The sequence below is a fragment of the Zosterops lateralis genome (genome assembly GCF_965231275.1).
Source record: "Zosterops lateralis genome assembly, chromosome: 11".
NCBI lineage: Eukaryota > Metazoa > Chordata > Aves > Passeriformes > Zosteropidae > Zosterops > Zosterops lateralis.
Window position 1 is genome coordinate 15,837,535 of NC_139771.1, and position 25,555 is coordinate 15,863,089.

At 42.6% G+C, this 25,555-nt stretch overlaps 1 protein-coding gene across 7 annotated transcripts in view; it reads right to left on the bottom strand.

The window, feature by feature from the left end:
* MAGI1 (membrane associated guanylate kinase, WW and PDZ domain containing 1) overlaps positions 1 to 25,555 on the bottom strand; it is a 337,339-nt gene that overhangs the window by 66,415 nt on the left and 245,369 nt on the right. For 3 of the 7 annotated variants that reach the window (XM_083869440.1, XM_083869437.1, XM_083869435.1), the window contains 5 exons: positions 21,571 to 21,690; positions 9,847 to 10,053; positions 6,746 to 6,956; positions 3,319 to 3,401; positions 466 to 504 (listed from right to left, as the gene is read on the bottom strand). In XM_083869440.1, coding sequence (XP_083725566.1) covers positions 466 to 504; positions 3,319 to 3,401; positions 6,746 to 6,956; positions 9,847 to 10,053; positions 21,571 to 21,690 — 660 coding nt within the window. The remainder of the gene's footprint in view (positions 1 to 465; positions 505 to 3,318; positions 3,402 to 6,745; positions 6,957 to 9,846; positions 10,054 to 21,570; positions 21,691 to 25,555) is intronic. The other 4 variants (XM_083869441.1, XM_083869436.1, XM_083869438.1 and 1 more) reach the window with 3 other exon arrangements.

Sequence of the window (25,555 nt, forward strand, 5' to 3'; positions counted from 1 at the left end):
GAAGCATTCGATGTAATACTTAAAACTCTCTGAATCACACTCAGCTTCTGTTGTCTGGGAAATGTCTTGGGCCCCAGTGAAAAAGCATCATGAGCTACTTCATTTTATCTTTGGTATCTATAAGCTTTTTTCCTGGAGCCAGTGATGCAAAAGGAAAAGACCTCAAATCCTACAGAGTCCAGGAGGAAGCAGCTTTGAAACAACTTTGCAAGACTGGGGCTCTCTAGCTTTCTTCAAACTCTGAATCTGTAAGAAAACCACTGCAGACCTGAAGCTAGGGAATGATAAATGCTCTGTGTGCTGGGGAAGTTTTGCTGATAAATTACTCTTGTTGAAATAAAATTAAAAAAAAAAAAAAAAAACAAAACAAAACCTGAAAGATGCAAAATGATACAAAGGAGAAAGTAAGTAATTAAAGGCTCAAAACAGTGCAAACAGTACCGAAATGAGAGATGGATGATTTACCTAGTTCACTGTCCAGTTCCTCCGTGTGCACCCCTTCTTCTCCAAGGGAAGAGCAGTAAATGAGACAGAAAAAATTAAAAGAAAATTTCAGATACCAGCCCCAAGCAAGAAATTCCCTACAGCAAACAGCAGAACCAGCACTAATTTTCTACACACCGAGCCCAAGCTACCCATTTATCACACTCCAGTGATCAGAATATTGATGGATCTGATGCAAATAATGAAAGAACTGGTTCTTGCACTCTCAAAACATCTGCACCAATGGACTACTTCCATGACGTGGTTTGATATGGCAAAGTCATGAAATTGTGATGTTCTCACTGTAGTGAGGTTTCTCCCTCAGATCTGTACGGTCTGACCTTTGCAATCTCTTCTATTAACACATGGATCTATCAGAAGGCCAGACCTGGATACTAATGAAGAAATCTGAGAGGAAAACCTTGCACCTGAATAAGGACTAATGTAGCAAGGTTTTCAAGAAAGCACCTAAATTTATGTGCACACAAGGTCCAACAGACTTCACTGTCCTACTCAGATGATTTAAGATAGGCATGAAGTTAAACATGTGCCTTGTTTAACTGGAGGCACAGACCCAGTCCAGATGCATTGGTGAGGCACAGCCAGGAATGCACCAGTTTTAGCAGGGCACCTGGGACAAAGATCACATAATTTTTCAAAGATACAAAGCCATCAATATTCGCTGTTGCTCCATTTATCATTATCTGCTCCATATTCATAAGTTAACAGTGACACAGATGATTAAAGTATTGCTTGGCCTATAAATAATAATAATGCAGTCTGAAAATGAAAGATGGTGACAAAACCAGAACGAAGATGATATAAACAATTTTGGACCCAATACAGCAAAGTTTAAGCCACATAAATGAACGACAGAAGCAACCAGAAGATGTAGGGTTGCAACATCTGGAGACCCAAAAAACCACTTCCATGACCTTTTTGTAAAATATTCTATCAAAGCAGTTGTTTGGGACCATTAGTATGAAACACAAATTGCAATTTCCTTTGATAGCCTAAACAATGGGAAACAAGCAAAAACTTTGTTAGGGACACATATCCTGACGAAGCAAAAGCACAAGGCAACTGCACCCAAACAAATCTGAAACAATACCTAACATTTATAAAATCCATAAAGAGGGTGGGATGAGCCTGGCAACCAACATGCACACACACCAAACAAAATAGAGGAGTCATCCCACTGACTTTTATGGAATGACACACAACAGTGACCGACCCTTGCCAAAAAACGTCCAGCTTCTATGATGAGGCAAAACTAACCCTCTCTCCTCTTTGTTATTTGAAACATAATTATTCTTATGTGCTAAGCAAGATTAGAGCAGCCAAGCAAAGCAGTGCAGAGCTCTGCTGTAACTATGAAGCAACTGGTTTAACTATTGAATGTTAAAAATATCCATTAATGAGCAACTTGGTGAATGAAGTGAAGGAGTGCGTGGGAAGATGAAATTAGCTGATTTTAAGGAGTTGATAAACAAAGATGCCACTGCTCTCTAAAATTATGAACTCAATGAAATACAATAATACCAGCTGTATGTTTCTATTCCAAATTAAACAAATTATTCCGATGTTTGCTTTATAATTGCTAAGAGGACAAGAGAAAGACTTTCCCTTCTGCAAGGAGACTTAAAACTGTGTAACAGAGGAGCTCAAGTCACCCTCTGTGGCCTTGAGGTACTGTCTGCTCCTTGCCTGGCACATCCCTGTGGTTTGAGGGTATCCTGCACTGTGCACTGGGAAGTTGGTGACCTGCTCCATCACAGCAGCCTAGACTGCAGAGGTAAATTCTCACACTCTGCAAAATCTCACAGGTGAAAGAGAGGAGAGGTTGAAAAACTACATGTGTAAAAACAATTAACAGCAGTTCTGGAGGCCAGAGTTGAACTTAACAGTGAAAAGGGATTGACTTTTCTGAAATAAAATTGTGATTTTTACTAAGATGACTGACACCAGCAGGAGGTTCACCATATTTTGAAACCTGACTTTATGTGGACAGCACCAACACTGATGAAGGAAACCCTTCCATTTTTAAGAAGTGTCTACCATGACAGTACTGTATTAGCCAAGATCATGTATTTCAATACCATCACCTTTCTTGGTCAGTAGACCAAAATTCCCTCACAGGTTTTCCCAAATATTTAAGTTATTTTCATAATTCATTTTTTCTTCCAGCATCTCCTAAAGCAGGCCAGGAAGGGCCTGCATTAACAGTCCTGCATTTGGCTGCTCTAAATCAGACAGTGGCTTGCATTTCCAACATCTCAAGGAATACCAAATCTTAGTGCAAATTTTCCGTGTCAGAAAGCTACACTTTGAAATGGAATTTGTTCCAGCAATCACAACACCGCGCAGACTGTCAGCATTTAACAGAAGAAGTGAAGCAATTGAGTTATTTCTGCTCAAACAAGGAAATAACAACGTAACTCTCCCAATCCATGTGAAGCGGGCGGTTGAAGCGGAACACAGCGGAGCACGCAGAGACTCAGTCACTCCCTCCCACACAGCAATACAAGAAGCAAACATGTCAGACAGCTTTGAGTCTTGTTCAGCATCAGCGACTTTTCAAATGCCTTTGCAAAAACAGAGGCCTCTTGCTTGTAGCACCTCCTTGATTTTTATTAAATGATCGCGCACCTCAATGGCTGCTTTACATTCACAGCGATTTTACAACATAATGGATAATGTCTCTTTGTACTAATAAATCTTTTTTAAATTTTTGAATGTATTTCTGAATACTGGTTATTAGAGAGAAGGAAAAATAAAAAAGTCACCTAGGAGTGGACCAAACACAGTATTATGTCACTATTTTCAGTCTCTTACCATCATCTTCACATTCTTCTAGAGGCTTCTGCTGTTTGTTCAGGCACCGTGGATCTAGCCAAGATGTTGTTTTTGTGTTATGGCTGGAAACCAAAAATGGAAATATGACCTTTGTTAATAAAGCAGAGTTGAAGTATCTGTGACAATAAAGTGTATATCCACTTTATTATTCAACAGACCTGAAGGCATACTTTTGATTCAAAGAAACAGCACTACAATTGGATGTCGTGCAAACTAGTCAACCAAATCACAAAACTCTGGCCTTGAAAGGTAACACAGGTAAACAGAGGAAACACAAGGGTAACAAGTGAAAGTATACAAATCAGCACTCCTGACTGGAAAGAGGCATGTGAATGCTGCAGTATTATAATATTTATTTCCAAATTTTTGCCTTTGGTGGCTTTTTTTAATTCCAAGAGCTGTCTCTGAGGTAAAGGCAGAGGTGAGGCATCCACCATTAAATTATGCAGTGAGCTTTGTTCCTATGAAAGGCCTTTGACATGTCTAGAGTTGACCAAAGCATTAGTCAAAAATGGTTTTGATTGAAAACTTCATAATTACACAAATAAAAATGATCTAAGCCTTTGATGGAAGTTGAACAGCTTTACTTTCAACTCTTCCTTTCTGCAAGTCCCCTGAGAGCCTCACGATGCCAGTCCCAGTGGTGAACATTGCATAGTAAACAGGCTTAAAACACATTTTTCTAGAAGTTATTTTCTCTCACAATTCCATTTGCATAAGCAGGCAATCTGGTAATATTCTGCTACAACCTGGTGTGATCTTAGACACAACCTGCTAAGATATGCCTCCAGTTCCTGAGGTATCTCTTATCTAGCTTAGCCTTTAACACTGCTTAACAGTTTTAAGGTTCAATACCGTAGTAATGCTATTTACTTCTCCTTCAAGGTCTCAAAGAGGTTTACAAACTGAACCTGAGCCTCACAACAGTCTCCTGAGGGCTCTGTAATGAGGCCCACGATCCCTGAGGAACTAACATCCAACTAGCAAACTTGTATTGTACTGGAAGAAAAAGGGGCCAGCCCTGCTCCCAGGACCTGAGTGAGTAAATAAAAGGTCCTTGTTTTACATATCCTACTACCCAGCCCTCCCAAGGCAGGATGAGCAAATGTGTTTAATCCTTGTATGTGCTTCAGAGCAATTAATGGGCACCTGGAAAACTGAATGGCAGAAATTCAGCAAGTCAGACAAACTAGCAAAAATAAAGCAGAGGGGGTTTGCCACCTTATAAGCAAGTCTGCAGTCTAGCTGAGAAGGAGGGCGGTGGGAGGAGAGCAATAGAATATTTGCATATTTCTTGCAGTTTTGTACTCTCTAACCAAAGGCTCACAACAGAGTAGTTTGCTGAGGCACAGAAAATTTAGCTAAACACCTCTCAGATCACACCCTGAGGTGGAAAAGATTGTGTTAGACCTGTAACATGCACAGATAACAAGGAACTGGGATATGCTGTGTGATGAAAACCCCAATTAAAGCACCAGAGAAACGTATCTCAAGAACCAAATTGCTCCAGCTACATCAGGATTGGTTATCTGTGCAAGAAGCTCAAGCTGCTCGCTTCAGCACCCTGACTTGATACCCAAAGCACCACAGAGGCTGGAACAGATATCAGACAGTTTGGGTCCACACTGCTCATTAGTCCACTTTCTTAATCTGATACAAATCAAACTAAATGGTTTCTAGGCTCTGGGTGTCCAGAATAAACCAAACTGCAGTCATTCAGTGCTGCATCCACACCAACAAGTTCATGCACAAAATCAGCCCCATGTGAACATATCCTCCAACTGCACTGCAGGGAGGGCGTGAGTGCTGCTGCCAGAGCTTCACATCACACAGGCCTATGTGTACAGGCTGTGCTTTCCCAACACATACATGATTTTCCTGGCAAAGTATTTAGAGGTGCTTCAGTCCTGCATTGTTCAGAGAACACAGACACAGCAGCCATGGGGGTGGGTTTGGGGAAATCGGTGGCAGCAGCAGAACCCCTGGTGGAAGCACCTGTAAGGAAGGACAGCAGGGGCCCCTGTGGGGTCAGAAAGATGCTTGGGCATCATTTACTACTCATCATCTGTCCTCCTCCAAGGAGGAGAATGGCAGGCTGACTGGGCTATTAGGCTGTTCTATATACAAAGGCCACAGAGTATGTCAAATAACGAGGCACCCTGAGGACACAGCGAGGGGCAGAAAGCCGTGCTCAGGGTAATGTACACATCTTGGTTTCATCTGATGAGAATTTGCATTCTGCCTTCTTGACCTTGTCTTACACTCAGGGACTGCTGGAGCCTTTTCAGGTAATTGAGAGTGCCCTGGAAAATGGCCTTTTTTAAAGCAGCCCTCTCCCAGCTGAAGAAGGGAGTGCCCTCACTCAACCAAGCTCCTCATATCTTCTGGCAATCTTCTCTCCTGTGCTTCCCTTGCCACTGCAGCCAAGGGAAAACTTGCTCCTGAACCTTTCCCTGGCCCTGTCCAAAAGTCTCCTCTTCTGATGATGAGGCAGGACTGCTGCACTCACACCCTGATCCAGCATAACTCTCTGCAGGAGCGAGGGCTAATTAGCAGAGGAAGTTCTTCTGCAGTAACTGGGCATTGGCTTCTGGTAGAGTTTCCACAACTGCATTAAACAGACCATCAAATCCAAAATCAATTCCTCAACCCCTCTTCTACTTGGCAGCTAAGGGTTTGAGTTTCAAAGGCTAATTGAGTGTTAATGTATAGCTAAACTCTGTGCAAGACATCTTTTACACTAACAGGCCCTATTTTATAAGTTACTCCTACCTCAATAAATTTAGACAAGTATAATTTGAGACTATTATATCTGGCATGAAAAAAATCAATATAATCATAAAACTGCTGACAGAAATCAGCTCTTAGGCAAAGACTGCAGAGCTTGAGGTACTGGTGCTCCACACTTGCTGTGCCTACCCTGCACAGAGCTGTACCTTTTGCAAACCACTGGAGAACATTAACACATTTGGCCCCTTTGGTGTGACGAGGGGACAACATACCAAGTCCATCCCTGTCTCTGCTACCTGTGCACAGGACTGGAGGAATCCCCTCTGCTGCATTATGCACAGACACAGGCACCAGAAACGAAGCCTCAGCCCTTCCAATTAGGAGCTTTCATCTCACCCGTGAAAACAACTGGCCTGTATTTTATAAGTGTGTGTTGCTTTTGTAACTACCCTCATAAAACAAGCAATTCCCGCTGCCCTGGAACTCAGGAGTAATTTGGATGTTAATCCAATCAGGAAATGCAAACCCCCTTCAGAAGCAGTAAAGAACTAACAGCTCTGCAACCTGACTGTATACACTAAATATTTAATACACACACGTACACACGCACGGAGCTTTACTTATGCCCAAAGAGAGGGAGAGAGACGGAATCAGAACAACAAAAAATGTGCTTTACTCTATAAAATAGACTTCTCCGTTCTCCGTGTAGGCCATCTCCCAGTTCTCAGGCAGAGGCCCTAGGTTATCCTCGGCAGAAGGAGGTAGGTATTGAGGGAGGCTCTGAGATGGTTCCGTGGTGGGGACGTGGGTGTGGCTCTCAATGGTGGACGTTGGGGCTGCCTCTCTCCCGGTGCGCACGTTGTGCTCGTCCTGGTCACCAGACTCTGCTGCAGAACAAACACAGATAAACATGAGAACCACTCTTTTCCTTCCCCTGGAGGTTTGCTCCTCCAGGTTTATTATCCTTGCCAGTTTTCCTCTCCTTGGCTTTTAATTCATGAGACACAGCAACAGATGAGGCGAGGGCAGAGCCCCAGCAGTCTCTGTGGCAGCAGGGGCGAGCTCGCCTTGCCCACACACACTCTGCCAGCCAGACCCTGGTCAAACAAATCAGGAGCTGTGATCAGCTCTTGTGTTCATTCCAACAGGCCCTGCTGAGGTACCAAATTCCTCCAAGCTGTCTGAGGCCAGGGCTCACTGGTGTAGAGGAGTTCAGTGTGCTTTCAAGCAGGCTTACAGGTTCACTCCTGCCATGCCAATTATGGGACAGGATTAGGAGGATAAAATTTCTTGTTTGAAGAATGATCAAAAGAGGAGATTTTACAAGTGCAAAATGTTGCCAGAAGCTCAAAGTCAACAAGCTAACGGTGAATGTCTTCAGAGCAGTGCATTATTTTAAATTAAAAATTAAAATGAATGTCAGCACTGTACAATGTGTCCACATGTTGCTGATCACTAGTGCCCTTTCCTGCTGTCTGAGGTTTATTCCAAGGCTCATCCTCATCACAGTATCTTTCCAGTCAAAGTCAGTCAGGAGTATGTCATGCCATATCTGGCCCTTCTCCCTCTAAGGAAGTATTTCTGATGCTTGTATCTGTGCAGTTTTGAGTTGTATCCATGAAACACTGCTGCTCGTCCCCTCCCATCACTGATCACTGTAAATGCTCCCCAGTAAACAGGTCTGTGCCCTCACTCCTCCATAGAGAGGTTTTGGCAACAACACACAAATTCTAAAATTAATGTTTCTACCAAAGGGACTTCCTCTGGTACTTGAAGGTGTTGAAAATTTATGGCAGTACTTCCACATTCACTGAAAACATCAGTACAAGCAGAGACAACACACTGAGCAAATGACAGAGAGATCGGTGTCACCCTTGGCCAAGTCCCCAAGGAGAGGGGCTGAAAGGCCTTCACAGACAGGACCTTCCCTGCTCTCCACACCAGAGACCATGGACACCCTCAATTCACAGCCCACAGCCCTGGAAAGAGCTCCTTCATTATCCTACTCTGTGTGCTACCTTTACCAAAGGAGAAGAACATAATAAACTGGGAGGAACAGGAAGAAAAACATCTAGACTATACCAGTACCCTCAGCACTTGCTTTTCAGCCCTCCTGGAGTTTGATATTTTTAGGTAGATGACAAGATAAAGAAGCGTGAAAGAATCATCCCCAGCTTAAAACTGAGAGCACAAACATGCCAAAATCTGGAAAACACAAGTTACCAAGGGGTCTCCTAGGGAAGCAGGAGCATTTTAATATGGCAAACACACTTTCATGTGAAATAAGCATAAGGAATTGCTTTGGTATCTGAGAAATAAGTCTTTTCTTGATTCTGTGCCCATTTAATGAAGGCAAGGGGCCAGGGTGTGATAACGTTGTGACAAATGAGCTGCATCTTCCAGTATTTCATCTTGCAAAGGAAAACAAGGAAGAGAAATGATGCTCAAGCTACTTCAGGGGCACCAAACTGAGACGGGCAGCAGGGAAATCAAATAACAGATCTCCCACCAGCTTCTTGCCAAAATCAGATCTCGTGACGAAGGCTGAGGCTGCTGTCATGTCACAACATGTGAGAAACCACCCTTGGTGCAAAATTTTGTCAATGAGCTTTGTAAACAAGAGACAGGAATTCCAACCTGGGAGAAATCAGGCTGGATAGAAGCAATTTGAGTTAGAAATGTGTAGTAGGTAGCACCAAACAGATTACAACCCTCAAAAGCCATTTGACAGTTCAGCCCAAAGAGGACCAAAACCAAATCTCAGCCTAAATCCTTTCAAAGCTCTAAAGAGCTGTTAGAGCCAGGACATTGGCAGGTAGGAACTGGCAGGACAGATCCTCTAACTCATCAGAGAAGGAAAATTTTCATGGTGATAGAAAGTGATCAGAGGACAAAGGACTCGGTGCCAGTTACGGGGAGCTGCCATGGCAAACAGCTGGGAAGGGCTTGAAGGTGTGGATAATACTTGCTCAGTACCTGCCTCAAAAGGAGCCCAGAAGATGAATTCAGTGTTTGAAACTGAGCTGAGGTAACAATGCTTTAAGCACTAATAAATACTAGGCCTGTGGACATGGAGAAGAGCTCTTGCCCCTCAGAGCTTCACAAACTTCCAGCTGATTTCTGTGGAAACTCAGTAGATGTCCAATAGTGTTTTGAACGAATCTGCCTGCACAGCACTTGACTTTAGATTGCAAAGGTTTCCAGTGATCTTTCAGCCAAGGCTTGATGGTAGCTATGGTGGGAACAGGATCTGTGATCAGCAGGACACAAGACCTTCATGAAATACAGAACTTGCAGCCATGCTTCAGATCTCATTCCTGCAGCTACAGCAGCACCCCGTGTGCTGAGAGGTACCTTGGAGAAGAGGACCAGGACAGTAACTGTATGTGATGGGCAGCTCTACATGCAAGGAAGGATAAAGGACAGCAACATATGTAGGAAGGAGCAAATAACTAATTTCAAATTTAAACTTGGTTGAGTAATTTCGTACTGTTTGTAACTGTCAACCATAGCTCAATTCTGACCTTTCTGCAATTATTGGATTTGAACTTTACCACATTTTTGTGTCAACCAGTTCAATCCCACAAGGCCTTTTTTACACAGCTGCACATGTGGCTGTTCACACCAGGACATCTGCCATTCAGGTGTTGGCCAGTTCTGTTTGACATTGACAGCTTTGCAGAAAACACATTAAAAAACAACATCCCCTCTTCAAAATACCTCCCAAAACCCTCCCCCATCCATTCTAACTGAAGGACAGTGTTATTTTTGCTTTACCTGTGAAGCTACTGCTCATTTCAGGTACATCATCCTCTTCCTCATTCTCTGTATGCACTATGCCAGCATTTTGCATATCATTGTAAGACTTGGTTCGCTTTGGAGTTGACTGCTTGGAGCCAGACTGCAGGTTTTGCAAAGCATTGGTGGAAGTCACTTTCCCACTGAGGGGCTGGCTTGGAGGCTTCGGCGTTCCATAATAGTTACCTAGGCAATAGAGACACATTTGCATCTTCAAAAGAGAACAGTTTACAGCAGTAAGTTTCCTATTTCATTTTCTTTACTGTTCCATTAAAATTTCCGTCCCTCCCCACAGATAAGTAAATAAAGAAGCTAACACGTGCCATTCCCATTTTTGGGGGTGCACACTTCATCTCTACAGCAGACACAGAAATATTTCTTGCCTTTTTAGTTATTCTTGTCGAATCTAAAAGGAAGAAGTAATGGTTGTATTGTTTAGGTGCACTGAGCATACATAGGCTAAAACAAAAGGCAGTCATGGTGAATAGCAAAACTTCATCTCGTTACATCTGAATTTCAATTAGTAGCCTTTTTACATGTGTGCACCCACACAATGCTGTGGCAGATCTGGAGTGAGCCCTGCAGAAAATAAAAAATTCATGACTGCTATCACCAAGAGAAGTGATGAAAGGCTCGATGGCCTGCTTTAGTACTCAGGTTCTTTTAGGGGGGATGTTGAGTTTGGAAAGCAAACACTATTCTCTCTCTAAAAGAAAACTTAGTCAAAGGAGAGAAAAGGAAAGATACCACATGGGGTTGCTTTCTTGGAAGAGGAAATTCAGCAGTTGGGTCAACTTGGGTAGAAGTGGAGAACCAGACCTTAAAGCTAAACTTGAAGGGGCACAGATGCACCCCTGGTTATGCCAGCCCATGCTCAGAATCCATCACCATCTGTGATGGAAACAGGGCACAGTGCCTGGGCTGCCTCCCTGCCATTTCAGTGACCATGGGAGGGACACAGAACAAGGGCACATTCATTCATGCCAGAACAGCACAGAGGTATTTCACTGGCCCTGTTTCACTTCACCTCCACATCACAGCAGTGCTTGATTTGCCCTAAAATTCTCCACAGCAACCTCAAGTCTGGAATCTGTTCCCACAGCACTGGGCCTTACAGGAATTCAGAGGGATTCTAATTCAGAGAATTCACCTATTGCAAGGTGAATCTTCTAATTTTTACATAATGACCTATTATATACAACAGTTTTATATAAAACCACCCAAAATTTTTCTTTCAGAAATTACTGTTAATTTTTATTTGACGTCTTCAGATTCCAAGGGTAGACTTAAAAGTTTTCCCTATGCTCTTTGACATGACAAAACACAAAGGATGCCCTCCCATATAGTTCAATTGTGGCAATAGTGCAAAAGTCTTCTCTAAAACATACATTTATTTACATTGTTCATTGATCTCCACATGCTACATATAACCTGAAAGCATAATTTTTCAATTTTTCAGTACACATTTTCTCAGCCACTGTTGGAGAAGATCAAGTTTGAGACCATCTAAGGATCCTGAAGGTGCACAGGTCCATGAGAAGTGATGAGATGCATCTGCAGGTCCTAAAGGAACCTGAATGGAGTTGCTACATCACTTTCCACCATATCTGAGGAGTTGTGGCAGCCTGGTGAAATTCCCACTGACCGTAAAAGGAAAGACAATTTTAACAATGGGGGACCCATTAAGAAATTTAACAATTTCTTTACAATGGGGGACCCAGGAAGAGGCCAGCCAGTGCCACCTCTGAGCCTGGCAGGATCATGGAGCAGATCCTCCTGGAAGGAAGATCACCAGGACCCACCAAGAGCTGGAATCACCCGATGTGGCAGAGTCCATCTGGGAAGACCACTTAGGCAACACTTATCATCATCCCCCCTCACTGCCTCCTGTGGGGTGAAGAAGTATTTCCCACAGAGCTGAGGCCCAAGAAGCCAGAGCAGGTCCCACCTCCATGCCTTTACAGCTGGAGTAGCAGGACAGCCACATGTGCAGGTTTGTCTGAACAAGGTGTGCTCCAGCCCTTACACAGCGACGCGGATCCGGCTCCGCGGGAGCGGCAACGCTTTCATCTTCTGCTCATCATCTCAGAATCCTAAATGTACATTGATGCATAATTTATGGGGAGAAGGAAATTACTTCTTCTGGAAAGAGCCTCTAATGGGTACGGAGGCTCCGCAAGCAGGTTGCAGTTTCTGCTGAAGAAATAATTCTTATGCTCTACATACTGCAGAAACTGTTTTATACGGAAAAGAGGCGGAGCGGGGGAGAGAGAGCGCAAAGGGAAAATGCAAACGTAGGTGGCCAAAAAAAAAAAGATAATTAACCCTGCTCCCATCTATCTTCTCTGGCATTTCTCATGAAGAATGACACTACTCTGAAATTTTGAGTGTTTTTTGGTTTTTTGGTTTTTTTTGGTTGTTGCTTTGTTTGGTTTTCCAGGAAAAAAAAAAAAAAGTGTTTTCTAAGGATATTAACTGCTAAGCAGAGTGAGTCACGTGTGTGCTACATACATGAAAACAACTTTTATTTATAGCACTGCACATCACTATTTTATGCAAAAGTTATTTCGGGTCTGCTTTAACTGGTTAAATTTTTTAGGATGGATGCAATGAAGAGGATGAAGGGGATATATAGATGTTGATACTGCGGGTTTTATTTCCCCTGGACAAGAACAAAGCACAGATGGTACCATCCCTCCTCCAATTACGGAGAAATGTATGATTATATCTTCAAATTTTGTTCCTCTTCAGTTCCTCTAGCAACAGCAAAGCTAAAGTTCCTACCAGTCCATGGAGAGCTGTTCCTCAACAGAAAAACAAGCTTCTCTAAAGTATTTAGGTTCTCTTACACAGAAATCATTCGTCATTTTTCAAACCAGCCATGGTTGTTGGTACTAACATTAGTGAATAATTACTCTCTACCAAGGCTGTATTAGAGGATCCCTGTAAATATAAATGAGCATATAAAGAGAGCAAATATGAATTTAAAACTGAGCATGGCTCTGCATGTGTGGGGTTTATGGGAAATGCAGCCACTGAGGCTGAACTTTTCTTTTTTCACCACAGGAGGCAGATTAAGCCTGAGTCAGTATTCAAAAAAAAATCAGAGCTCTTCCTTCAGATTCACACAAGGACAAACAGATTGGGGAAATAACCCAGCTCATGATGAAAATCTTTAGAAGAAAGCTCCAACCCAGCTCCCAGGTGACATGGAAAATAAGAGAAAATGGAAATGCCATCTTTCCCTAATTTTTGCTGGATGCAGTCATCCCTATTTCTCTTCTCTAACCAGTTATTTTTGAAGACATGGCATGTGGGCCTGGGCGTGGGAGCAGACACACTATTAGGGGGGACTGGTAAAAATAATCATCAAACATCATGTTTCATCCTCAAAATTGGAAATAGAAAATATTTACACTGTGACTCAGAAATCCAAACATGCTCCATTAACAACCGACAGTGAACAGCCCAGCAAGAGTTTTACAACACTCAGACTTGACATTATTCACTCAAATTAAATCTATCAATGTTTATGAAAAAACATACATTTAAAAATAGGCTTTAACAGTGTTTTGTGAGCCACTTGTAAGCCTAAGGAAGGGGCTAACTTCATAGCCAGTGTAATTTGTACTGAATATCCAATCAGCTCTAATTATTAACAGCATGTTACATGTGCATACACAAGCATCTGTCATCCCAGAGGATCCCAAAACGTTTTCTGAAGTCAGCACAGCAGTGAGGGCAGGACTCCCTGGGGTGCTGAGCTCAGGTGAAGCTCTGCAAAACTTCTGAGGATTCTGACCCCAACAGGACATTTCTGAGCTGGAAAGGAGCAGCCTGTCTCCCAGACAATGGAGATGTCCAGGGCAAGGCTGCAGGAAACTCTCTGGTTTTCTGTGGAAATGCCAGTTCTGCAGCAGCCAGCGTGGCAGGAATGGCACTTTCCCAGGTCCAATTCTTCTGGGAACTGGGCCTCTACCCCTTACCTCCTTCTCAATCACATCTGGATCCTGCCCACAGCACCTGAATTAATAGCTAATAACAGCCCATTCACTCCACAGATGCACACACCATTAACTGAATCCCCTGTCATCACTTTTCACTAACCATTATTTTACTCAGTCCCTTGATGCTTAAAACTTACTTAACCACAGCTGAAGTTTGATGGCAGCATCTGCAGCCAAATCCATGACTTAATCCAAGCACTCTATAGTACCTCTCATGAGAGTGCACAAAAATAACAATAATAATGGAAAAGCCTAAACAGAAGAGCTATTTGGAATGAGTTGGTTTCTTTTCATCTCCTTATCTTTAAGTGTCGGCAGCTTACACATTTTAGCATCACACCCAGTAATTAGACTTTGGTAACAGCTTATCACAACAATAAGACAAGTTCTCATCATCATAACACTTCCTGCTCTGCCAATTCAAGCAGTGATCACAATCAATGAAAGCAATCTACAGCAGCTTCCACCCTGTCCTGAATTAAAGCAACACTGTCAGTAAAGAGAACTTTCTTTTTAAGTTTTAGAAACGAAGTGTCAGTGGAAAATTTGTCTTGTATTTCAAATAACAAAGCGTTCTTATTAAGTATTCCCCTTGTGGGCAGTGAGTTCACCTTAAATTGTTTATGTGACCTGGAATGTAAAATGTAATTCATAAAAATACACGAACTAGCTACCCTGAAGGGAAATATCTATTAATCTATTCCATAAAACCCTTGAATTCTCATTATTGAATTCAATTCCATTTGGGTTGAAAGGACTCCATCCAGCCAAGATACTGTTTCTGGAATGGGCAGAAATGCACAGGAAGAGAGGCACAACCAAACAGGTTCAAAAGTGGAATGGACACTAAAGCAAAGAGGGAAGAGGAGACCATGGAGGCTGCTGGGGTGGGGACAGGGAGTTGACATGGAGAGGAGCAAGAAGGCAGAGTAGCTGACTGGAAGGTCAAACATGAGTTTGAGCATTAATTGTAATGGTGCAATTACAGCAATTGAAGAATGTGGTCCCAAACCACATCTCTGAGTTACTCTCATCAGTAGGTGTTTGCTCTGCAGGAGTTATTCTCCTTTTTGGGGGAAAGATGTCTGTGCCTGGGACTGGGAGTGCATTTGTGTCTCAGCAAAGGACCCAGAAGAGTTCATGCAGTTCTGAATTTGCTGAGGCCTACTTGTGAAGTCTAATTTTGCAATTATAAAAATCCCAAGAAACTCAAAAGCCTCTGTGCAGCACAGAGGGCTCTGTGTCCATGAGAGGTGCATCTGATCTTCAAAGAGACCACTCTGTGCTAACAAGGACTCCATTAACAGCTCATGTTTTAAAAAGCACTTCATAGCTTTCTGTCTTGGTGCAAATGGGTATTTTGGGAAAGACACTTGGAGATAAGCAGCAAAATTAAGCAAGGCCTTGACACAAAGACTTGAAATGCAATTATTAATGTAATTGTTTTATTTTCTGAGACTCAGATGCTCTTCTCTGCACCGTAGAAGAACCAAAACAATTGACCCTTAATTTTAGCTGAAGAGCTTCTGTTCATCTAATCCTGCAAGAGTGCTTGTGTCTGATGAGCTCAGGATGAATTGGTTCCTGGGAGCAGAGCTCCTGCCATGGTGTTTTGTCTGTTCTCTTCCCAGATCACATTCTGCTACAGATTTCCACATTTAGATGACAGATCTGGCTGCTGTCTGTGGGATTCACCTAGCTGCAACTGCACATTGATTAGCAATTGCCTTGAGGAAATTCAGAGTATCCAGGCAACCGGGAGGAGGCTGCGGATGCAGCATCTGGATCGGAAGGAAAACAGGCAATGAAGGAGAGCTCAGAGAAATTAACCTACAACAAATCCATTTGCTTTAAATAGGAGATTCTCTGTCAATTTTTGTAGTTATTAATGATGAGGTTAACTGAAAGATCAGTTTGGGTTTCCTGTTAAAGAAGTCAAACTGTTACAAACTGCAGATTTCAATTAGGTCTGAAATATAACATATTCTCCAATTAGTGTCCTAAAGGCAGTGGCAGCATGGGAGAAAGTCACCCACAGCACAAATCACTCTTACTTATGCTGCTTTTTGCTGTGCTATCACTAGGTGTTGCCACATGCTATTGTTAGCACTCATGTACAAGTGTATCCAAGCACGTTTAAGGCATGGAAAAATCCTAAAGCAAAGCAATGACACTAAAAGTAATAAATAAACAGTACAACCTTGTTAGCATGGAACAGGAGGGGGCTGGGGAGGCTCAGGGTGTTCCATGAGACCAGCTGTGTTTTATCAACTATATCCACATTCAAATACATTAAAAAAAAAAGTCATAGGGAATATAAATAAACATATACTTGTGTATGGTATATACAGAAAGCAGGAGAAGCAGCTGGAAACACCCTACCTAGCATAGGGCTGTAGGAATAAAGAAAATACCCTGTCAAGCCTTTGCAATATGAAACTCTTCTTGAAAACAGTTAAATATTTATATATATAGTCCCACCATGGGGATGTGTCCCATTAGCACCTTCCCTCTCTGGAAGGCAGTGGGCTCTGCAGGCAGGGAAATGCTGCAGTCTGTGCAGGCCAGGCTGCCTCTGCAGAGGAGCTGGGTAACACCAGCAAGAAGCTGCCACTTCTGGACAGCCTCAAGAACACCCTGTACCAAAAAAACCAATGCCAAAATGTGCCTGGACTGCTAGGAACAGCCTTCAGCACATCAAACTATGATTACAAAGTAAATGATGCCTGAAATAACTTGAACTCTAACTTAAGAAGAAAGCAACTAATTCACCATATCTCTTCTTTTTGCCAGAGGTGTTTGGGAACCTTTTCCCTGAGGTTGGTGTTTTAAAAAGCGTGACTGCTAATGGACCATTTCTGACACAGCTCACATTGAGAAAGTTGTTATTGAAAGTGCAGAGAGAGGGAGAAGCCAGTCAGGAATGCCACGGGAAATTCAAAGCCACTCTGAACCCCTATCAGATATTTGAATATTTGCTTTTAGAGAACAAGAGTTACTCAGGTACCACTTTGGCTGCTTGCAGAATGAAGCATTGTTACCAGATGACACTTCAGTACAGCAGCACTCATGCCTAGTTAGCACTGATAATTGTGCAAATACACAACAAGGTGTTGCCTTTTGTTCTCTACTGCTGGTTAAAAAAAATAAGAACAAAGAAGCAAGCAAAGTATTAAGAGGCAAAAATAGAATAGGAATCATTCTGCAGGGCACAGATATTAGTATGCGGATATTCAGTATGACCCAATATAATGATGCTAAAGAAGCCATTATGGTTTATTGAGTCAATCTCTAGTCTGTAGACAAAAATCAGTGGGTCTGATCTTATTAAGTGGAATATGATGTTCACCTGCACGGGCATCCCCAGCATCTGCCACCCTTCGTCACTCAGTCTTCCTCTCCTGCTCTGCCTGCCACAGGCTCAGCCCTCATTTCCAGGTGGGACTGAGCTGGTGACACCCACAGGCTGGGAAGGCACCACCAAAAATATCCACTCATTTTGCTAAAGCAGCTGAGGCAGTGTGGCTGCTGCAGAGAAACCCAAGGAGAGCCAGCACATCAGATAAATTAGACTAAAGGCATCTTGATTTGAAGCATGTTGCTGAATACACCTCTCTACTTCGGCTGAAATTCAAACTGCACTATTAATGTAATTTATTACAATCATTAAGTACCACAATCGGAGACCCTGTCTACAGTAGCTAGTTTTATATACTTTGAAAATGTTAGCAAGTCACCCCATTACATCTTAGTCATGAGACTAATGCAGATTACTTATTACTTCTCTTGGCAATCACATAACACTTGTCCTGAGAATGAAAGATGATGCCTTGACAATAATACTCTATAATGTAATAACCCTTCACATGTTATAAAGTGCAGCACTTTTTCTTTTGAGGATCACTAAGTGCTGGGCAGGCATTCATTCACACAGCCTCACCAGAACCCTGGTGACACAGCCATCCCCATTCAAAGTTCAGCCACCATGCCCCATGTCCCTGTGTGCCTCTGCAGAGCTCCCATCTGCAGGGCTGCCTGAATTCAGCACAGCCCTCCAGAACACTGTGGCTTCCACTCTCCCCCTCCCATCTGAAACAGCAGATAGCTGCAGGCACAGGGTACCTGCTGAAATATTAATGAAGAGAGAAGTAAGTGTTGTTTTAATATTCTCCAGGCCAGTAACCTGAAGTATAGAGCAGTTACCTGATCTGCCCAGGCCAAGTCAGCAGCTGGGGAAAAATACTGGAATAAAATCTAGAAGCAGTGGCTGTGCTCAAAACAGCCCTCCCTTGGGGTGCCTGTGAGAGCCTGCAATTCAAATGCAGAAGTAATTGCTAAATAATTAGTAACCTACACAATTACTTCCATGCATCCATCAGTATTTTCTGCCCTGAAGGAGCAGTCAATAAATGCCTGAGACTACAATTACAGTGATTTCCTATCCACCAGAAGGCCTAGACGAGGTGCAGCCTAAAAAGAATTTTCCTTCCTAATGAGCATTGTCAATGGGGATTTCTGACTGGCCTGAATGTGTTGTGTGCAGCACACATGTGGGGCAAAATCACCAATTGCAGCTTTGGGCAGGTCTCTTCCAGCTCCAGCTACTGGATTCATGTGAGCAACACGTAGCTTTCATCAGGAGAGGAAAGTTTCTGGGCTTTATGGTCAAAAATCAGGATGTTAAAAGCCAAATTCAAAGCCCCAGAAATTAATGCTTGCCAATGCCCCCTCCCACCTGATTACATTTTTGAAGCCTTTTGGGTGCAGAACACTCCAGGGAGATGAGAGGTGACCAGAACAGCAGCTGCCCTGCCCGCTCTGCCTTCACTGGGATGTGAATCAAAAGCTGCCCAGAGGAACCTATTTGCAGTGCACCAGAAGAAATAAAAATGGTATTACCAAGCCCTGTAGGTCAGCAACACCTCTTTTCTCCTGTTCAGCTTGCACTTTCTCTTTTTGCAATTAGAGCACTTTCAAAACTCAGACTGTTCTTTGAAAACCTGATACACTCTCCTACTTTTTTATCATTTCCAACTGTTCTCTTCTGCTTGCTCTTTATTCTTTCCAAATCAATAGTACCTGTATCAGCATCAAAGTCCTGTGTATTACTTCTCTTCTGATGGCTCCCTGTTTTCTAATCTTTTCCCCCAGAACTTCTCTTCAGCAACTGTTATTAAATGCTTCTGTTACCTCTTCTTCTGCAAGATCTTTCCCAGTGACAGCATCCAGGTAACTTTAAATCCATTTTCTCCACCACCACATGCTGATGCCTACAAATTAATGCCAGAAGGGTCCTTGGGACCACAGTGACCCCAAACCACCAGCCTGCTTGAGACACATGAGCTTGTGGCTGGCTGGCACACGAAACCTTCCCTATTCCTCATCTCTACTGTCCATTTCACAGCATTCCTCTTCCTTCATCTCTAAATCACCTGAGAGCATTAAATCACAAGCAACCCTATTTCTTCATTTGTTCCGATTTCTACACAGCACAGCAGGTAGAACCAGAAGATTATTTCCTTTTGTTGGGTTTTATTTCTCTGGTTTAGAATAAGCCATCACTGATTGAAAATACAGACAAATTTATCATGGTGAAACACTTATTAAAAAAAAGGTGGCAGCAAAATGCAGCAAAAAACAAGTGATAATTAAAATATTTAAGACAATAACAGAGACTTGGCCATTAAAAGTGTAACTTGCTTTGTGGTTTGGGTTTTTGGCAGATTTTTTTTAACAGACAAAATTGCTTGTGATTGCAGCATCGAGTCTGAATCACCCGATCTTCCAAGATCTAATCAAGATCAACACTGTCTTGATCAATACAGCTGTAAAATAAGATTTCCAAAAAAAAGTACAACAAAGCCATTACAGAAATCTCGGAAGGCAGCAAAATAATTTCTTTAAGCCATAAGTGAAAAATGAACTCTATTTATTTCACATTACAATCAAATAGTAATGTGTCTTGATGCATGTGTGCACACATGCATCATCATTATTTGCTTTATTCTTATTGATTTTTCCTTCCATGGGCCAGCACTCCAGAACCACAATGCAGCAGCATCACTGATGTCAATGGGGAAAGAAGCTTCTCAGCACTTCTGACAAATTATTCCTTTAAAGTTCAGGCACTTCTATCACCCACAGAAATGAAATACACATTAGACTTATGAGAAATCAACCTCATCTTCAGCAACTGAAAAGAGCAAGCTATGAAATCTAAACAGTTTAGCTGCTGCTGCATATAATCACATAAGCAATGAAACAACCGTGTTATAACTGTCCCAGATGGATACAACATTTCCTGAGAACTAATTCCCAGCATGTCCCAGGAGCCAGCTTACAGACAGTTACCCATTCTGTCATTCCAAGTGGAAAGGTCACTAGAACAAACAGATCAGGAAGCAATGGTGAGGCCTTTCAGCTGATCTATTTCAAGCACCACGACAAAGAAAACTAATTCGGTGTTATAATTAGAAACACAGAGAGGAAAAAGCTCATTTTGGAGAAGAGCTGCTGCTGGAACATTAGCACTGGTGCTGATGGAGCTAATCAGCTCAGAGAAGTGGAAGAGTGAAACCAAATTATACATTTAGCATCTTCATGCAAACCAGGTTTGACACTGCAATTGTCTGCAGTTGGGAATGAGCACAACGTTTAAAGGTGCCCTTAAAAAGGAGTTTTCAAAGAAGCAGACAAACAGTATTTCAGAATTCTTTCTTCAGACCCTGAACACCAAAACCACATGTAACAATTTTTTCTGTTCATGTTTGATGGCTACTTTTCAAGGACTTTTGGTTAGTTGTGTGTAGTTTGTATTTTTAAATGTATTCCGTAGTTCTTATTATAAAGAATAATTAGAATAAGGCTGCAAGAATAAGGCTTTTCCAATCTCTCATATTTACAGAAAGAACCATTAAGCCTCTTTCAAATGGAAATATGTAATGACTGAGCTGAAGTACACTGGAAGGACTTTGAAACCTGTAAAGTATTTCTTTTCATTGTCATTGTCTTTGAATGTTCTCCTGAGGAAAAACACCCCAACCTACTCCAACAGGAGTTCTGAATTTAAAGGAGCTACAGACTGCAGATTTGGTTACACAAATCCTATTGTGTACCTAAAAATGGCCAATTTGCCTTGCATTTCTCTGGAGCTTTTTCCTGCTCTCACCCTGGTGACATTTCACTGCCCCTTGGCTGTCTCAGTGCTGCTGTTTGCAAAGTTGTGCTGTAAAAAGGATCAACACAATGACCCAAGTTAGAAGCCATTTTCCAAGAATAAGGAAAAAAATAAAATAAAGCAATGCATCATGTAGTTGCATAGTGACATAAAACTGGGTGTGAAGGAAGTGTATTTAGGGAAGGTGGAAGGAAAGAGGAAGAGCAGGAGGAAAGAAAAACTGAAGAAGGAGATGAGCCCTAGTGGACATAAAGAACAAATGCACACTGCTCCAGTATTCTGTTATGGAATTACATATTGGATTTTCCTGGTGTACTGACGTTGATCTTTTCAGGCCGTTAACTTGAAGGCAAAAGATAAAAGCACAGCAAAACTGGAATTCCCTCTCTCAGGTTACAGAGAACAGGGAATCAGAGCACTGGGATGGAAAGCAGGGTCCTAACTTGGGTGAGGGTGATGCAAATGTGGTGTCCCACCACAGGGACCTGAAGTGCTTTTTCACTGCCTGGGGCTCCATACCTTCATAAGTTCCTACTTCCAGAAGGGTCCCACTTCGCTCCAACTCCAGAAATTCCTCCACAGTCAGAAAGTTATAGTCCACACCAGGCACTTCTCCTTCTCTTGGAGGACGGGTTGTGCCTGAAAGGAAAAATTAGAACACTATTAGAGTTGTTTCCTTATAGAGAGTTAAAAGGGACAGTAACAAATTTTCACAAAGATTCAACAGCACATCTGTAAAACATTCTGTGAGCTGCAAGGCTCAAAGTAAGTTTGAAGTTTGGAGCATAATGTGAAAACAAAACATTTTTTGATTTCAGGTTGAACTGGTGGCACCAGTTAAGACAAAACAACTGAGGGACGTTTCTTGTATTCTCAGAATGACTCTGGCAAAGAAATCTCTCATCTCTGTGTCCAGAAAAAATTTGGCACTTGGGAATATGCCAGCAATTACTTTCCTGCTGTTAGCATTGTCTCTCATTCTTCAACATCACCAAAATTGCAATCTGTATTACCAGACAAGGTAACAATTATTTTCCAGGTTCCATTATTTCTGTCTCACTATCTCACCAAGTGTTCTCTCACATCATAAACATAATTTCTCCCTTGTTTCTTCTTACTGTTTTACCCCAATGCTATTATTTTTCTATTCAGCATTAAAAAGTACCATGAGACAGTTTTGATGCACCATTCACATATGCTCACTGAAGAGACAACCTGACAACTCTTCTCACAGAAGTTCACCTACAAGTTCATTCCAGTTCAGGAATACTTCTGAGTAATAAGTCACACTCAATCTCTCTCTCCAGCACTTGACAATTTCTGTAGCGCCCATGGAGAACGGGCTCTGATCACTGCCACTCTGCCAGCTCTGAAACTCTTGTCCCTTCTGGCCAATTTACAGCACTCTGAAGCACAGTGTAAGATGAATCATTTCATGACTTTTTTCCTAAGATGACTTGGGACACTGCATTTTAGGTCACTGAGCAGAGCTTCATTGATAAGGATCAATTTCTGCTCAATAGCCTTTATTTTCCATGACTCTGGAGGCTGGGAGGTGACTGAATCCTGTACATCTGAGATTAAATATAAATGACAGATTTACAGCTGGTAAAGGAAGCTGAATTTAGGAAGACTGGATTTAGAGAGTTGGAGGTGTCCAAATGCTGTGGCTGAAACTAGTCTGCTGGCTTGGGAATAACTTCAGAGACATGGAAACCACACCTCACATTCAACAAAGCATAATTTCTCACTTCTGAGGGACTCTTCTGGCCCCTGGGCACTGTCTTCTCAGTGCATACAATTTCTTAAACCCTCTATAAAAGGACAGAAGAAAGAATAAAGAAGCTGAGCTTCTGAAAACTAATTGGGAAGATTCCAGTTCTCAGAAGTTGAAAGAGCATAAATTTACCATGCCTGCATCTGGCAAATGTTTTCCTCAAGTGCCAGGAAAGCGGAAAGTCTGCTTATCTCCTATTCATCTGAGACTGTTCAAGAGGTCAGTCTTGACAGAGTGACACCCTTGAAAGACTATCACTAGATTAATTTCCTTGATTGACATCCCCTCTCTCTAACATCCTCCATTTCTTGTTTCAAAATAGAAACTCTTTTTTTTATTATTTACCGTCAGCCCCCAGAGAGTCTATAAATTCCTGTGCTTTTTTCCATCATTCCTCCTCTTGGAGCTGTATGAATGGGTGAAGGAGGGAGAAAAAGTAAGGAAGGGGATGGAAACAGTGATGGACATCTCCACCCTGCTAGCAGAATTACTCTTTCCTATTTGGAAAGCATTCAGTCTTGCATTCTTTGTAATTCTGAAACCTTTTGGTAATGCTGCAGCAGTTTTTACCGGGTAGATTTTAACAGAAGACAATTTTCTTTCACAGATCTAGTCCAGAGAAATGCTTGAGCTGCACCATGTGCCTGTCTCCACCCCAGTGCTGGTGCTTCCATCCCAGGGCAGGCAGAGAAGCTCACTCAGGTTCTTCCCTGGCACAGCAGGAGCACACACTCAGCAGGGGATGATCACAGCCCAGGTGCCACATCTCCTCCCTGGGCACTGTCACTGCCACTGAGGCTGTGATGACCCTCCCCAGAGCATCGTGCCTGGTGGCCACTGCCACATTCCCCTAAACCCTGCCGTGACTGGGAGGCAAGGAGGGTGAAAAGCCACACCAATAACTATGACCAGTGGTGTGTTATAGCTGTCCCATGCCTGGGGCACAATGGAAGTGAGAATTAGACTCTGTGGCACTGCTCATCAATCAGCCAAACGTCACCCCCAGCCATGTGGGACGTGAGCTGAGTGACAAAGATTGTGTTTTCCCAATAACTACCAACACATTGATGAGACACAAAGATCAGGGAACTTCAGGATTGCTTTCACCTTATCTTTTAAAGCCTCCTTTTTTTTCTTTATCTTCCCACAGAGCATATTTATTAATAATTTTTTCCCTCCTTCTGAATTTTTATAGCGGTGAAATTGCAGTCAGCAGTTTACTAGTGCTGGCTGCCTATTTGACATGACAATTATATCTCTGCCATAATTCCTCTGAGCCATTTTAATGGATCTATTTGTTTCATCTCAGTGTTCTTAATTTCCTGAATATGTTCAAGTAAAAAAAAAAAAAAGAAAAAAAGTGGCTGTGCCTGCTATCAGCACGACTGCCTGCAACACAGGCAGAAAGCATTAGGAAAAAATCACCACAGAAAAGGAAAACATTGCATCACAGAGATAACATTTGTCACCTCAGCTGGTCCTCAGCAGCAAACCCAGGGAAAATAAAGACTGCACTGGCTGGGATATCTTATCTGGGCGAAGGCGAAAAACCCAACAACTTTCCATGTTGCTGTCTGGAGCAGAGATTGCTTGCAGATGCTCCGGCTGTTATCCTGCTCCACATCTGAGCAAGTGTGACTGAGTGCGATTCAGGAAGGCAGGGGGAAGGGAAAACCCGCCTCCGTTTTTCTTGTAGCAGAATGACAGGCTGCCGGCTGGACACACGCCTGGCAGATGGCATTTCAAAGAGTTTTCATGAACCATCTGGGATGTGTACAATGATTACAAACCACACTTACAACAAAGCCAGAAGGGCTTCACAAGGAGGGTGGGGGGAGAGGGCGGGCGGCAAGAAAAGGGGGGAAGAAAAGAAAGCCAAGAGGCACAAACTCCGTGACTTTTCCCAGGCACAGGACACCTGTGAGAACAATCAGCACCTTCCACCCAGAGCCCTTTCACAGCCTGGAACAACTGCTCCAAGGCTGTGTGTGTGTGCACAGGGCAGCACCATCACAGCCTGCAAGCCACCACTGGAGCTCTCTGCTGATAAACTCCAATTGTAATTAAGTCTCCCATCACTAGCGTGGCTTAATTATGTACAAAAGCAAAGTGTGTGTATCCTCCTTCCCCCTTGAAATTGCATTTCAGCATCCTTACCACAGGATGGTCTTCAGTGAAGGGGATGACTGCACGTTTTATCAGAGCTAATAGCAGGTCAGACCACTGCTAATGGCAGGATTAATTGAGCACAATGAGAGCTGTATTTAGCCCAAACAAAAGATAAGATGCTCCACTCGAGAAGATGAGCCAATCATATTTAAATACGTTCAGTTGCCTGTCTTGTTTGCATTGAAATATTAAGTGGCACGAAATCTTATTGCCTTTAGGTACCAATTTAGCTAATTAATTTGAGCTATGTCCATTGTGTGACTACCTCAGAATTGCTAATGCTGTGACAAGAAGGAACTGGAGGGGAAACTGAGTGGCTACCAACTCCTTCTGCACATTTAATGGTTCATAAGCTTTCAGTCTTACTTGGCTAACATATCCTACAGCTTACACAACTAGTTAGATACGTTACATTCATAGGGGAATTCCTCAAACTTCCTGTAACCACAGAAGACTTAAAAAAAAAAAAAAAAAAAAAAAAAGGCTACTGGTTAGCATTGCAGTTTTTACCCTCTCTGGTGGACTGGGGAAGTAAAACTGCATCTAACATGAGGGGCT